The sequence below is a fragment of the Varroa destructor genome, unplaced genomic scaffold (assembly GCF_002443255.2).
Source record: "Varroa destructor unplaced genomic scaffold, Vdes_3.0 BEIS01000004.1, whole genome shotgun sequence".
NCBI lineage: Eukaryota > Metazoa > Arthropoda > Arachnida > Mesostigmata > Varroidae > Varroa > Varroa destructor.
The window spans coordinates 23,858,797-23,874,513 of record NW_019211457.1 but is presented as its reverse complement, the minus strand read 5'-3'; the positions used below and the strand labels follow the sequence as shown (position 1 = coordinate 23,874,513).

Below are 15,717 nucleotides of genomic sequence, written 5' to 3'. Positions count from 1 at the left end.
CATTATGATAATAGGCCCTCGTCTATTAAGAGGGCGGAAAATCCGGATTGCCACGAACATATCAATTCTTAACACATAGATACACGCGTTGCAGGATAACTAAACACTTTCTGGACATTATTCGTGGCTTGATTTTTGTGTCAGTCAAAATTGATTAAGAAATGTTCAGATAAGGACCTGGACGGCCTTATGGTCTTCTTTTACGTCTTTGTTATATATATATATATATGTATATATATACTCTTTTTGCTGGATGTATCAAAGAACGCACGAGTGTGATCTTAATAGAAATCTTATCTTCTTTAAAGTCTGCTAAGTCTAAAATAATAATAATAATAATACATTTAGAAAGATCATAATTAAAAATATAATAGCGCTTAGAGGTCATCAGTGTTATTATGCATTTTCCACGCATTGGTCTACCAACTGCAGGCTTACATTTATACATACTAAATATACTTGAGCAATTTCCTCAGACAATATTACAAATATTATATTAACGGTTCGAATTTTAGCTGATTTGGCAGAAGTCAATTTCGTTACTGCTCCCAATTTGGCTGGAAAACGATGAAGGAAGCTCTAGAGGCTCCTAAGAGTTGAACAATGCATGGTAGCTATAATCTGAGATTCAAACGTTGCTGGGTTCTAGTTCATTACGTTTACTCAAAACTTCTACAAAAATTTTAGCCTTCTGAGCTCCTAAAACGGTACAGTTCCTCTACCTAGAATACCATGCGGTTTAAAATTATCTAATCAAAGATAGTGTGTTGCTAAAACTTTCAGATTAATGGGAACAATATTTTCCATTCTTCGACAAAACAAAACTGTTTAATATATGAACTAAAATTAATGTCTAAATTAATATAAACAGAACTTTTCGTAGCGTGGACGGAAAATTTTCTTGCTATACAACCGATATTCTAGTTTCTAAGCCAACATTTGTGCGTCAGAAATTGAGCTTGTGTAGCGAGAGAGTACTCTGCTTTGACTTTAACCATATGTGATCATCCCCTCGCTATTTAGAATAGGTGAGGAACCCGGACAGGAAAAGCTTTTCTCACGTGACTTTTTGTTAAATATTATAATTTTTTTTTAAATTTTGTGATAAATATATAAATGTTACATGTTTTAGACGCAAGATTATGTTTATTTATTAAATTTTAGCTTCAAGTGTTTGTGTGGCCGTGACGAACATACAACTTCCAGCAATTTTCAATGAATATTTATGTATGTAGACAAAGCGTTCCATTTTTGCACGATAGAAATAAATTGGCATTGTGCATACGTACTGTGAAATATAGATTGGCCTTTCAAGTAAACCGTATTAGGCGTACAATAGAAGGCATACCCAAATTCAAATTCGCTTGTTATTTGCCCATGTCGAATATTTTCCTCTGGTGTTGTCCCATAGTATCACAATAGTGATACCAGCGCCGATAATAACTCCCTGGTGTCAATCTCGTTGGGTCGCAGCCTATGTGGGGTATGCCCCGAATACAGCGCCCCCAGGCGGTGCTCCAGAGCCGGATTCGCAAAGCCCTATGTTTAGTGTTGGAGCGGGAGTGCATTACACTCCCGTAGTGTGATGCAGTGTTACTTTATAGCTCTATAGAACGAAGCAAAATGAAGCGGGCGCGCGCGCGCGCGCTCGTTCGGGGGCTTCAACAGTGCTCATCAGTTTTGCCTTGGCTTCCGAAGAGCGCGGACGAATAAGAGTTGCCTGCTATAAATCTATTTTAAAACTAACTGAACTGAATTAAGTATTTGTCACACAGCTGGAAAAGCGCCATAATATTGTTCTGGTTGAATTTGTGGCTGCGGTAGCTAGCGCGGTGTTCCGTCGATGTGCCATTTTCTCGCCCAGCATCACCATCATCGTCACAATCGGCTGGACCAGCGGCAGGAAACGACAGACAATATTGCTACAGTTGCCGGGAAAATCATCATAATCAACAGCGGCACCATCATTATTTGTGTTATCGTTACGATGAATATCTTCAACGCTACGGTGTAAGAGTAAAAATAACGGCGACATTGGCTGACTGATTGTTCATTCGTTAACGGTGCGTTAACGCCGCAATCAGGTTTTATTTCTTGTCGTTTTGCTAAAACCTGCCAGTTTTGCCAAGCTGTGTCCAAACAAGGCAAGAGAACTCCCTCGTTCTTATTCCTTACGTGTATATATTTTAAATCGGCAACAAAGTTTCGTCCATGAAATAATTTCAGTAGTTAAACACGGGCTAGGCTTTCCTTGAAGTTTTTACTGTAGTTGCGGTAAGTTGCGTTGTAATTGTCCGCACCCGATGCTGTTTTTTGGTTCGTCGATAACTTGTGTCCAAATTTGCGTTGAGGTTACGACTAATTAATAAAGAGAAAAACGCACTATGGGAAGGCAAAACGTTGGCGTGGAGTGGTGACGGAACTGTGAGGAACTATGAATAATAGCAAAAGTTATTTTGGTTCGGAGGCTTCGTCCGATATGATTGGTACTTTCAAAGAAAAATAATGAAACCTAAGAAAAAGCAGATTTCGAGTGATAAGCATTGGTTTGCTAGTGATCCTACGAAAATGTGCTGGATGAAAACATGCCACGCCTTGAAAGACCTGTCTGCTGCGTTTACAAACGGCCCATACGTAAAACAACAACCTTGCAAGAAAGAAATAAGGATATCATCGAGAGTAAAGCGTGCAGTAGCATGCAGTCAAACAACGCATATATGGTTTATACTTGGTAAGTGTTACCATTTTTAAATACCCCTTCGGAAATGCATCGTAGGCAAAAAAAAAACTGTAAAAACTGTAGGCAAGAAAGACTGAAACTGTTATGCGTGTAACCTCAACATAACATTTTCGGGTATTGTAATAATGCCCAATCAATTGTGAAAGTGATTCTCACGATATTATAGTAACGAAGGACTGCGTACAATGTAGCTGATCCGTAGCGAGAATTTTGCCTGAAGTCATAGCAAATAGCTATAAAGGAACCGATCATAAAGGGCGGCTATGGAGTTTACCTGGCCTTCTGATGGGAGTTTGTCTGCTAATGCCTCTACTGAAACTTACTATCCGTATTATGAAACTATAAATATACTATAGAAAATCCGGACGTAGAGACACTTCGTTTTGTGCTGGAAGCCAACCGCGTGATGGAGTGCTTAGCGGCGATACTGGACGTAAAACATGAGACACAGAGACCTTATGGAATATCAACACATCAGTTCACGACTTGTTTTCAAATTTCTTTCAGTCGACAGGTCAAAACTTGTTGCGGTCACTGCAAACCGGTTATTCAGTAGAACCATATATTCTTAAGAACGCATGTCGCATCTTCCGCTAAACCCTCTATTGTAAATATGATTATAGACCGTGTGTCACAGCCTGCGACCTGACTAATGCCGGCTGAAGCTTATTCAACTCAATTAATGTCCTCGAAAAAAGGCCGTTTGGCTTCGCCGCGTTTCGGTATAATGATTAAATTTGATGTAGACGATGATGGCATCGATAATGTCACTTTTTGATATTAGACGGTGACCTTCGACTACTACAAATAACCGAGGGACATTGTAATTGGAATAAAGGAAATTGTAACAAGTTGTAAATTTAAAAAAATAGCCAATGTAAAAGTGAAAAGTGAACAGGACATTAAGTAGAAAGCTTCGATGTTGTTTTCCCCTTGGATATGAAATGGACTACTGTCTCCACTACCGCTGTTAAAGGATAGGTACTAACAAATATGATGCGTTTTAGTCGTAAACGGCGCACTAGTATCACGCCTGATATTTAGCAGAGTGCACAGCTTTCTATTTAGACTTCAATGTCACAATACACACTTCATAGATAATCAGATTGCGTGTGGAAGAAAGGTAGGTGACTTCGAGGAAAAGCGGCTGCCACCTACACGTTCCACGGTCGCACGCGTGTTCTAGCCAAAGGCCTTATCTATGCGCGTCGTAACATAAAACTATTTTTAGATTCAAATCAGACTCTTGTCACAACGTCTCGACCAACGCGTTATACCTACTTGGCATTCAACTCGACAAGCGGACTCATACAGCAAACCCTGTCAACTCTGTACCTATCCTGTGTGCCTACGAAACACTGTGTATTGTACCAGGTCAATCTTCAACTTAGAAAGTTAGCCGAGAGTAACGTGTAAACGTGCCTCCTTTACCTAGGAGTAACCACCTGTAATACTTGCAAAATTTGGTACGGTCATATATCTATTGACTCCGTATTGACTAAAAAAAAATGCTATACTCAAAATACGTTTATTTCTTTGTTTTGGTTGGCTTTGATAACGTAGCCATCTGTGACAAGCGTATATTTGTTCACGAATACCTCATTGCAATCCGCCCGGTTTGCACAAGGTTGCATTACACAAAGGACTATCCTCTGTCTGGTCAACTGCTGAGCTCTCTTGCTACCTATAATTACATACTTCTGTAGAAAATTTCATGACGTTTACTTACAGGACTGCCGCAAATCTCTATTTCAGCTAGAACCAACTTCACAAACCCCTGTTGAACCTTCGCTGTAAGGACGGAAGCGACCCAGTTAATTATTTAGGACCTATCAGCCGAATTGTATAGAACTGAGATCCTCGCGTTGTCGTATCGATATAACCAAACGGTTACTGTGGTATTATACACTGCCCAAAAAAAAATTTGATAATTACAACAAGTAAATATATTGCGTAACACAATAGATATAGTAAAGACCCAGATCGAGGTAACTGTCTATGTCGCCAAATTAAACTTGCATAATACCGGATTTTTGTAAAATTTAATTTGATAGAGTCTAAAATGTTGCAGGAAGCTAGCATTGCATAGTAGGTTTTCCGTAACGACCGTTGACGCAGAATAAACTTCGATGACAGAAACTCCTAATCACTATAAAGCATTTGTCAGGGTTTGAGTTCGCACCTAACGCGTATTTGAATATGGAGCTCGATTCCACACGTTTCCCTTGCAAACCAGAGGGAAAAAGCCGTCATGAATAACACATTTCTATCCATTAGACGAAATATCTTGAATGAACCGCATTGCTTGCCTAGATTGAGAGGGGTCAAATATTATTAACGTCCTACGACACAAATTATAGCAACATAAACATTTCCTTCAGTCACCGGGATATTCGAACCTTGAATTCAGTTGATTCATTGTGCCTATCTCGATAAAATGTAGCAGCATCAAATCGAGTACTACAATTGTTAACAATTACCATTCGTTGCGCGATGAAGCTAGCTCAAAAGTGATTGAGCATATACAATAGTTGCCCACCCGTTACGTAGCAACAAAAGAGGGTCCTGCGTGCTTTAGCTCGGAGCCGAGAGCTCTTTTCAGTGCCCCTTCCTGTGATCAAATTTATACTTGGGACAGTCGACGTAGCGGAAATGTGACCAGGTTACTGCAAACGTTGCTATTTATAGCCTGCCTGGCATTTGCTATGAGGAGATAATTAGCTCTAATGAGATTGCGAACATTAAACAAAGAATGCTATATGTTAACCAACTACAACGCTATTTTATCGTTTTCGTTGATCGGTCCATGTATAACTATATACAAAAACAGAAATACATATATTTGACGATTTTACCGTTACGACGAACGCAATTACGATGATTGAAAACAGCTTCGATACTTTAATGCGTCTAAATTTTATCCATGATCAAAAGTTTGACATAATATTTGTATACTGCCAATTCTGAAGTCCTTCTGATTGTGACACAATGACATACATACCATTGAATCTATGATATTAACAAATAAGGACAATTTCAAAACGATTACCGGTTAGGTCTGTATGCTGATTAATACTCGTACAGGTATATATTCAACAACTGGATAGGCACATATCTCAAAATGCGAAGTCCTTGATTTCACGTTCCTTCAACCGAACCAGTGCACGTAGCGCACATTATAAAAATCGGCCTACGTGAATGTTTGTTAATTAGTTATAACTAGAAAGTGCAAATCCTCGTTTCCTTGGGCGTTTCAGTCGGTGACTCCGGCTAATTGATAACGAACCATTAGCGCATCTGTGCGATGATACGGAGTTAAAACAAAGCCTAGTAAAGCGTAGACGCCGGTGAGTGTTTTAAGAGATCGTTAGAGATAATAACACTGTCACTGCTGTATTCTTGTGGGCGATATGCACTATCATCTGCTACACCATTTTGGCGGCGTTAAAATTCACGACTAATGACAACCAGACGAAACTACTTTTGCCTTAGCTAGTTAGGTTATTGGCAGACCCAGCTAGGTCACTGACCGAACGATATGTCCGTTAGCGGTTTACGGGAGTTATGAGGTAAAGGCAGCGAGCTCGGGACGGCTGATGCCGTGCTAAACAGGTTCTGACATTCGTTTATTTAACACGAGCACCAAAAACATCTGTACAGCCAAAGAATTCTGATAGAGTCATGACGCGGGTCGATTTGTACAATTGATTACAGCCAGCAGCTTAAAACATTCCAAATTAGGAAGTAGGTTTCAAGGAAATAGCTTTTGATACGATCGAATTAAAATAGAAGTTGTCCCATAACTCTGTGCAGCTACAACTATTTCTCAGCTAAACGACGATGAAATAGGGAATCGTAATAGATCGCCGTAGCAGACAACACAAATATTTGCCACATATGCTATTATAATACGGAGGATGCCATTTAAAAACAAATTACCCACAGAGAAAATATGAGAAATTCTATCTAGGCATTTTGATGAATGTACATTCAAAAAGCTGTTACATTCAAATCTGTATGGGTTAATCTGATAGGCTAGCTAATGGGTTAGAATATAACAGAACGCTGCTTGACGTAATATTTTCGAATAGTAGGTAGTGTTCAACGGCCCGCGTCAACTCGCTCACGGTCGGTCATGTCAAATGGCTTAATGATGAACCCCCTATGATTTCGCCTGTTCGTCAACCCCTACAAGTAGTTGCTTGATACACTGTTCCAGTGGCCTTTACCCATTAGTCGGACCGAACCTCATGTTGCCATCAGCAGTTCGTGTGGTAGACTAAGCTGTTAGAGCAGCAATGCGGTGTGAGGATATGGTCGCTAGGGCTGGTGCAGTGGGGGGTCTGCATGTACGTAGTTGGAGCGTAGTCGTCATAGGCTAGCTAATACACTTTACTTCGATCTAACGATTTCTCAATTTGAAATAGTGAAGGTTAACCAGTGAGGTTGGCCTGTGTTAATACTGTTTGGGTTGACCTGTACACACAATGCGAAACGTAATACGTATAGAGATTAGTGTACGGGTATCATTAGGTTGTATTAGCATAGTAGTACGTTATATTACAGAAATTGAATGTATAGTGGTTGGTTATTTGTCTTTTCGTCTTTATTTCACTTAGATGGGTAAGTAACTAGCGTGTAGACTGGCCGACAGTTACGGCAAGAAACGTAATTCATACTATTTTTTTGTTAGCGTTAGAATGTAGTTACAGATTGGCAATCTACGGAGTTCACTGATAACATGTATTCTCTACTGAGGTGTGTATCTGCACTTCAAACCTGGCACAAAGTTGGTGACTCATCGATAAATAGGAATATGGAACCCTCCTCAACATTGTTGGCAGGGGTCACCACGCACAACGGGTCGCTCGTCCAGCGATAAGAATTGCGCTCTGTGCCTGTATTCTGTTAGCTTCTAGGTAGTCTCTTTACATTTCTGTTTGCTCACCGGTTTAATAGCGCGCCTTCCCTTCCCTTTTGAAAAATCATGCTAAACCCCCACCTCAGTAAGTACCAGTTGTTCGATAAACCAGTCTGAGAGCAGATAACCTGCGAGGGAGCCCTCAAACGAGCCATAGAAAATATTGGGGAGGTCCTTTAAAATATCGACTAGACATCTTTACGCTAGCTCGCCTATGCTCCGACATAATGACCAAAAGCAGCAAACTGATGAAAAGCTAGCTTTAGTCCAGCATTCTATTCTACATTAGTGAAACTCGTAGATCATTCAGGACAAGCTCCGCAGGAGCCTCCAATTAGGTTAAGATGAAAAAAACGTGAGCATCAGTCCTTTTGATTTCTTGACGAAAAGTAGTGGCCATTTTAAATTTTCTGTCTATAATCGAAATAAAGTTGGGTCTTTCGTTTCTGTGAACAAAGAGTCTCATGCAGAAGAAGTTTCAAATTAATTCTGTGACTGGAGTTCTCCCGCTTTTGATTTATCACCGCGCCAAATCAAATGTACAGTGATTTTGTATGAATGCTTTCAGAAGCACAGATAAGAATTTCGCGAACCAAGATCTTTCGTCTCGCGTTACCCTAAATTGTCTTAAATTATTGGAATTACGTAAAGTCAACCTTCTACTGTTCTAATCATTGCGGAAGTGAGATTTAATCGGGTTCTTTTACGTGTATACTTAAAGCAGGTAGCCATGAAGTAATCGCGAATAGACTAGCTTACGTATAAGCGATGGCGTTACAAACAAACGCATGTCGATTACACCTTAGGACCTCAGCTAGATTTGGGCGTATATATTGGCTCAAACACGGGCCGGTCGATGGGGCCCCCTGCAGCTATTGGACCGCACGTGATGGCACCACGTGACGCATCACAAGCAGAATCGCACGCAATAGCTGAAAGGTCGATGACGATTCTTCGATTACATGTCCCTCTGTTTTTGTCCGTTGGGGGACTCAAGCGATTGCCCCCGCGAGGGCGCCCGTTAACACACTGTATCAGGCGAAAGTAGAGGAGACGAAGAGCGATCAGTTCTTTTGTTGAATAACTAGTGCAACGCAGTACGAATGAGAAACTGTGGGAAATAAAATTACCAAGAGATGGTTTTCGACACTTTAATCTCCATTCTTGAAACCTTTGCACCAATCACGAGTTATGCTTTAGCTCGAAGCCCTCTTGCCTAGTGTTTTCATTAATTTTCGATGAATTTCCGCTGTGGTCTTCGAAAAACAAAAATTAGACCATTAAGCTTCTAGACTTAAATTTAGTTTTTTTTTTCTGGATTTATTTCTTCTCGACTTTTTTAACTTATAAGTTTGTAAAAAATTAAAGTACGTACCAGTCAAATTTTCATCTGCTAGCGGCCCATAATTAAAAAAATTATTCAATTTCAATGTCCGCTGTCTTTGCTTGATAGTTAGCTGAAGATTAATTAATTGTATCGCACTCATATGGGCCTTTTCATTAAAAATCTTTGATGAATATGTTGGTGTGATCTTTCCTTCCGTGCCAAGAACTAATTTTGGCTTGCATAATCCCGCTCTGTCCTAAATATATATACTAGATGTCCGAAAATATATATACACTGTAATTTAATTGGACCATTATTTTTTTTTATGGTAAAATGACAAATGCCTATCATTTGATTTACTGTAAGAATCCAATATATCACGCATTCCATCCCAGTGAAAATGGCGAAATTTATTTTCAGCAAAACGGACCGCCTGCACACCGTTATCGTAATATGGTGGCATATTCTGATAAGAACCTTTTAAATAAATGAGTCGGACTCAAAAATTAACCCGCTTACCCCAGACCTGATGCGAATGGGCTTTCTCTTGTGTAGGCAGCTTAAAAATGAAGTCTTAACTAGAGAATCGACAATAATAGATGGTATTTGACGAAATTTATAAACAGTCAGCAGTATATATAGACTATTTTGCAATTTAAATACGAATGATATGTAAGTAACCGTAAAATTTCCATCATTCAAATTACGTATATATTTTTGCGACATGCTATGTATGTATAGAATGGCACTCAAATTTGGCCAAACCTTGGTGAGCTGGTAATTGTAACGGGTGTACTTTTTATATCTGATACTACGACCAATCTTTTCTCGAATACAACAGCGAACGCAGCATGGCAAAAAACTTCACGGCACATCGTTCTCAGAACTTCGACAACAATCAACTACTGTCCGATGTGTTCACGCGAAATCGTCACCCTAATAGCATAAAAATAAAGTAAAAAATTATAAATCTGCCCAGCTTTCACGCGGCTTTTGAGATGGCCAAGTATGATTTCCAGGAAACAAACCGGAAGATCCACAATAGGGTTTAGATTTTAGGAGCTCAGAAATTCATTGAAAAGGTCGAAGAAGCCATGTATTTCATATAGAAATGAACGGTCCTTTGAAAAAAAAAGAATATTTTGCTGGAATTTTTTTGTACGCAGCCACAGTTCAACGAGTTGATATCTATCGATACCGATTGACGCACGGTTATTATTTAAAATTATTTATATATTAAAAACGAATATATTGAACTGCTAGTAAGTGGTTTAGGCCTTGGATCGAAAATCTTATTGCAGCGGTGAATAATGTTTACATTGAACCAGCATGCTTGCTAATAATGAGATTTCTAGAGTTCACTGTAATATCTGTTTAAGTTCACGTGCAGTCTTGGAAACAATGTGTAAGAGGAAAGAAGATTTACATGCTGCACCATATATATATATATGCTTCAATGAAAAACTATTGAATTAAATAAGTCTAATACGTTTAGTATCCTTGACTGGAAGCTTGTCCGCGCCAAAATTATAAGTATATGATTTACGCAAGCATCATACGCTACGCTGATTTTATGTCAAAGCATCACCACTGTTCCTTTTAAAATGCTCGATTGACAGTAACATTAACAGTGACATGGTCAAACAAAAAAATAGTTGAGAAGAAATATTCGTAACAAAAAATTTTTTATAAATATAATTGTATGAGAAATAAGTTTAATGCATCGACGAGGCGCTATCGACTAGAATTTATCCAATGCAATAATTTAGGGCATGAGGTATAATCGCGACGTGAACGTTTTTAAGTTTTTTTATATTGATTATAGCATCCCGCTAATTTTTCGTTGATGCTCGGTTTTTTTTCTATTTTTGTTGCATCGCTTACTTATTGGGGACTAAAGTTTTTAAACGCTCTCTTGTACTGTTACACGGTGACGTGCGCACCTCTAAAATGGTCACATATATTAAGATAGCGAATGTAGTCCCTTTTAAGCTTTATTATTGATTGGAATAATTTTTAGACGTCCTCAGAGGGCTTTCGCCGTAATATGTTTTCAACGTAGGCTTTTAACGGTAACTACACTTAGATCTTTAAAGTTGTGCAGGTTCAGCCACCAGCTCATAAAATTCGAAACTTCAGTATTCTAGGTTACAAAAGTGGGTTCTAATCTGACGTAACTGATTGTATGAATGGATTGAAAGCCTTTTAGTGTTACAATCTGTGTCCGGAAGGGAAAATCGAGCTAACAGAGTCGGCTCTAAATAGAAATTTCAAGCTGTCCATTCATTTGTCATTGAGACAATATGCTGCTAGTGAGGATACTTAATACCAACATAATAAGTGAAATCAAACAGCCTGTGCCTCGCAGTTAGCAACGCCAATATCGTCAATGTTTTTGGTTAGGCTTTATCAAAGTTCATTCGTTCGTGATGCCTTCCCTTTGTTTCACAGGTCATGAGTTGAAATCGTCGTTCCGTGACAATGGTAAACCAAACATATCTATGGAAAAAATATTACCATAAAAATTAAGATTGTTCACTGTTATCTTTAAACAATAATAAAAATTACTATAACACTTATTATTCAGATCCCAATCACAGCTTCGTGGACTACAAAAAAACCTTGGCATTGTAATAGCTCGAGGACTTTGTGTGGAGGAAATCGTTCGCTTTTACTTGCGACAAAGCTGGAATTATCGCATATCTCCTCTTCTGTATTCCGTTGTGTAACTGGCAATTCAGTTCTAGGGCTAGTAGCGCTAGCAGTAGCAACTGTCTACCAATAAGACGATAATATCAACGAAGCTTACAGCAGGGTTTCGTTAGTATGGCGGAAGCGCTTTCAAATTTCAAACAGGCCCGCTATTGTTTCCGTCGCTACGAGAATGCCATGAGTCCGAAGCTGTCGCTCCACCTGTGTTGTAATCCCCTGATCGGCATAATTTTCATAGCTCCTCCTCTCCATCGGTGCGCGCCGCCCTCTTTACAAAATAGATGTATCCACCTGTAGGATACAGGAGCCAGTGTTATTTCATCATCTAAACGTGCCAGCTAGCTGCAACTTATTTGAGGTGAAAATTAGAATTCTCTCCAGCAATATGTAATCGGCCGCGGTTTCCGTCTCTCTCTCTCTCTCTCTCTCTCTCTCTCTCTCTCCATCTCTCTCTCTCTCCCCTCTCTCTTGCGTGCGCACGGCCCCTCTTCTACCGACGCTCTAATCAGTTGTAGCATTTAGAATACAATAAATGTACCCCAACTATGTGATTAGGGACGTTTTTTTGTGGCTTGTTTGCTAACGGCTAGACAAAACATTTTATAGAAACCTCTGAATGGCTATGCACACAGGTATGCCTATATTATAAGCATTACGTTTGTGTCGACGATTACCTTCGATTATCGCAGATTACTCAGAGTTTTCTTTTTGCTCACAGATTTTTTTCCATTCGGATTCCAAATCAAATACTTGATACATTACATAGTAGACGTGTTTAAGTTCCATTTCGAAGTTTGCTGCTAATTGTTAGCGTAAACATATTGGCCGTTTCGGTTATAGCTATTTTGAAATATACTACAGTTAGCTCGTTGCAAAGATAATTTCAGCGCGGATAGAAGTAGCTGGGGATATGAATAAAGTTGAAAATATGACCAAATACGCATGAGCATGTCCGAATTGTCATTTAATAGTAGTGAGATAAGAACAAGAGTTATGGCTTCTTGGTCAACGATGCATTTTCATATCACGCGCTTAATACACTTATATTTCGCACGCTCAACAGCTCCAATGTGGCATTTATAGAAGGCCTCCAGATATTACACCTATAATGGTACAAGTTAATGGAACTCAGCAATGGAATATTGCCAAACCTAGGCCCAAGCGTATGCGGGCAGTCGTGAGTTATAGTCAAAGTCCCTTAGTACTAGGTACCGAAAATGTAACGGAATAATGTGGGGACGTCCAAAGTAGGTTGATACAATATCATTCAAGCTATTCGGGTTCTACTAGAAAGAAAAAACAAAAACTTAGAGCGGTCATTGATTAAGCTCAGTAGAACAGTTAAAAGAATGACGAATAATATTTGGAAGCACATTATAAGCTTCTATATAGCAATGAAAAATGCTTATTATATAGATTAATGTAACTTAAACAACTCTTCCGAACACTATAATGATTTCCGATGAAAGTTTGTTGGTATTAAAAAAGGCATTGCAAAGTCAACGAAATCCTAATTGGCGTAGAAGGTGAGCCAATCGAATGTATAGTGTACACAGAACGTTCTAGATAACGCTGAATAGAAATTACCAAGTTGAGTTTATGAAGAATATCTATTCCCTTAGTTAGGTAAGAAAGAGACGGGAATTGACTTACTATCCTATATTATGGTTAGACAGGCTCAAAATACTATATTTCTAATTTCAGTATGTTAGTAGAACAACGAAACTTGAAACAAAAAGCATGAAATCGTAGTAATTAAAATCGATCAATTCGTAAGAGCTTTATTTAGGACCTTGGTAACAGGTAGGGGCGATTGTAACAGAGCTAAAGTACGTATTTATCAAACGGAATTATTAGCATCGCGCGGATCCTAGCATTCATGATTCTTCTACGTATTCTTTTTTCGATTGGACCTGGGGCATTACGTGATCAGCCCATACGTAAATAACGCAGCTTACTACAAGCAACCAAAATCACAATTGTCTATTAATTTATGATAGCTATGATAACTGTGGGTAAAAGAATTGTTAAGCAGTAAAACCCTTAATTGGACGAAGGAGGTTCGTTCAAACCCTGAAAATAACCGAGCATTGATCAGAGTGAGTCAACAGATTTTGCCTATGAATATTGTGAAATCAATATATTTCATAACTATTTATACTTTACAGAGATTTTCAACATCGATATATTATACCAATCTGGCGCTACCCGGTCCGCGACCGATTTTTTTATGCGAAAAACAAATTAGTGTAAGATAACTAGAAGTAAAAACTTGAGTAGTATCTTTATGCTATACTAGCCCTTATGCAAAGCTCAGAATCGAGACTGCAGATCAACTAGTTCATCCCCCCATGTGTGCTTACTAAAACTAGATGCACGCAAGGTGGTTTAGGTTCAAAATTAGGCGTAGACACGCGTGTTATTTCGTTCATCTCGTGCTGGGGGCCGGCTGCCTCAAGTAACGCTTAACGATGTAAAACCCAACGCATTCAGTAATTAGTAAATCGAATCGTCTGCTGCCCTTTATCACATAATATCTTTACACATAATACAATTTGAAGTTGACTGCCATGTCTAGCGATTGGGGACGGACAGGGAAGATCAGAGTCAAGTGAGATCTGCTGTGATTATGTTGTGTCGACAGATCGTGAAGCCATTCCTCGAATCCAACTCAGTCGAATATTCCTGATTAGGAATTACTGTAGTATTTTCTAAAATTGGATAATATTTATTTTATAAATCATAGAGTGCATATACGATAGGACGCTCACGTCTTAACGTATCAAGCTAGTTGACCGTATTCTGCATAGCTGACATCTATCACAAATGCTCTTTTTGTGATTTTTAAATCGATACAAATGAGCGTACCCTGATATGAGCGTCTAGAGCGATGGCCTGCAACCGATAGGCACCGAACCGCTTCGAACAATGAAAGTGCAATATCAAACTTCTATTTTTACCTTCACGCAATATTGCTCACACGACAGCATTCGTCTGCATTGTACCTTTACGATTTTCGTTTTGTTTTTTGTTTTATATGTGGTAATCACGCTCAACAATAATCCTTTATATATTATAGTGATCGGGCAATTTTTGTTTTGACTGATTAGTTAGTAAACTGTTTACCGCTTTGTCTCAGGGGTCTGAGGACGTGGAACGTACAATAATCAGACAGCGGAACTAGCACTGCTGGGTTGGTAGTTCGTTCCAGCCAATAGGCTCAAGGTGTTCGGAACGTTTTTCTAGAACTGGAGCCGCGAGTTAAAAATTTATTCAGCATATTTTTTTGTCTACACTGTAATCGGCATATTCGATGCTGTTTTCTCTTCAATTGCGGATAGTAATCATAATGTTGGGTTTGGTTAATTGAGCGCTATCCAGTTGATCAGGTAAATAAAAGTAGATATGTATGGGATGATCGGGGTTTTGTTTGTCCGCTCTGTGAATGACCGATCATACACTAACCAGGTAAGAAGTTGCAACGGAATTTTTCCTGCGATTTACCAACATCGATTAGCGTTTTCACCACGAACGAATGGCGCGCCTGTCTGAAGTTACAGAAGATAACTAGTGGAAGGTTTATGAGGCATTTGCGGCTCAGTTCCACAGTGAACGCAAACACGTTCTGAACAAAACGAAACGAAAAGAGCGAGTCGGTATCATTTTCGATGTAATACAATAGATATTAGGATGAAGAGCTTTCAGATACACGCCTCTCTGGCCTTAGGCAAGAAAACTAGATTCTAAGCCAATTTTTCTATCGAACTTTTTGTAACTACGCATTTGCAATATTAATCCTGCGATTTAGCACAGTTGAAGATTTTATAATTCACGATCGGCTAATCTTCGATTGTGAATTATAAAATCTAGATCATCATCTAAGAGACAGACTATTCGAACGGTACTGTGCAATCGAGCCGATGGGTGGATGCCCTGAGATGAGTTTATTTTCAAGTATAGGCTGAGGTAGTAAAATACCCTGAAATAGCTTGAAACTAATATATATCTATATATATA

The 15,717-nt window shown here is 39.0% G+C and overlaps 1 protein-coding gene across 1 annotated transcript in view; it reads left to right on the top strand.

The window, feature by feature from the left end:
• Positions 1–1,567: 1,567 nt before the first annotated feature.
• The window catches only part of LOC111249920 (uncharacterized), a 37,633-nt gene continuing 23,483 nt past the window's right edge, over positions 1,568–15,717 (top strand). Inside the window, exon 1 of the mRNA XM_022804391.2 lies at positions 1,568–2,731. Coding sequence (XP_022660126.1) covers positions 2,506–2,731 — 226 coding nt within the window. The 5' untranslated portion in view covers positions 1,568–2,505. The remainder of the gene's footprint in view (positions 2,732–15,717) is intronic.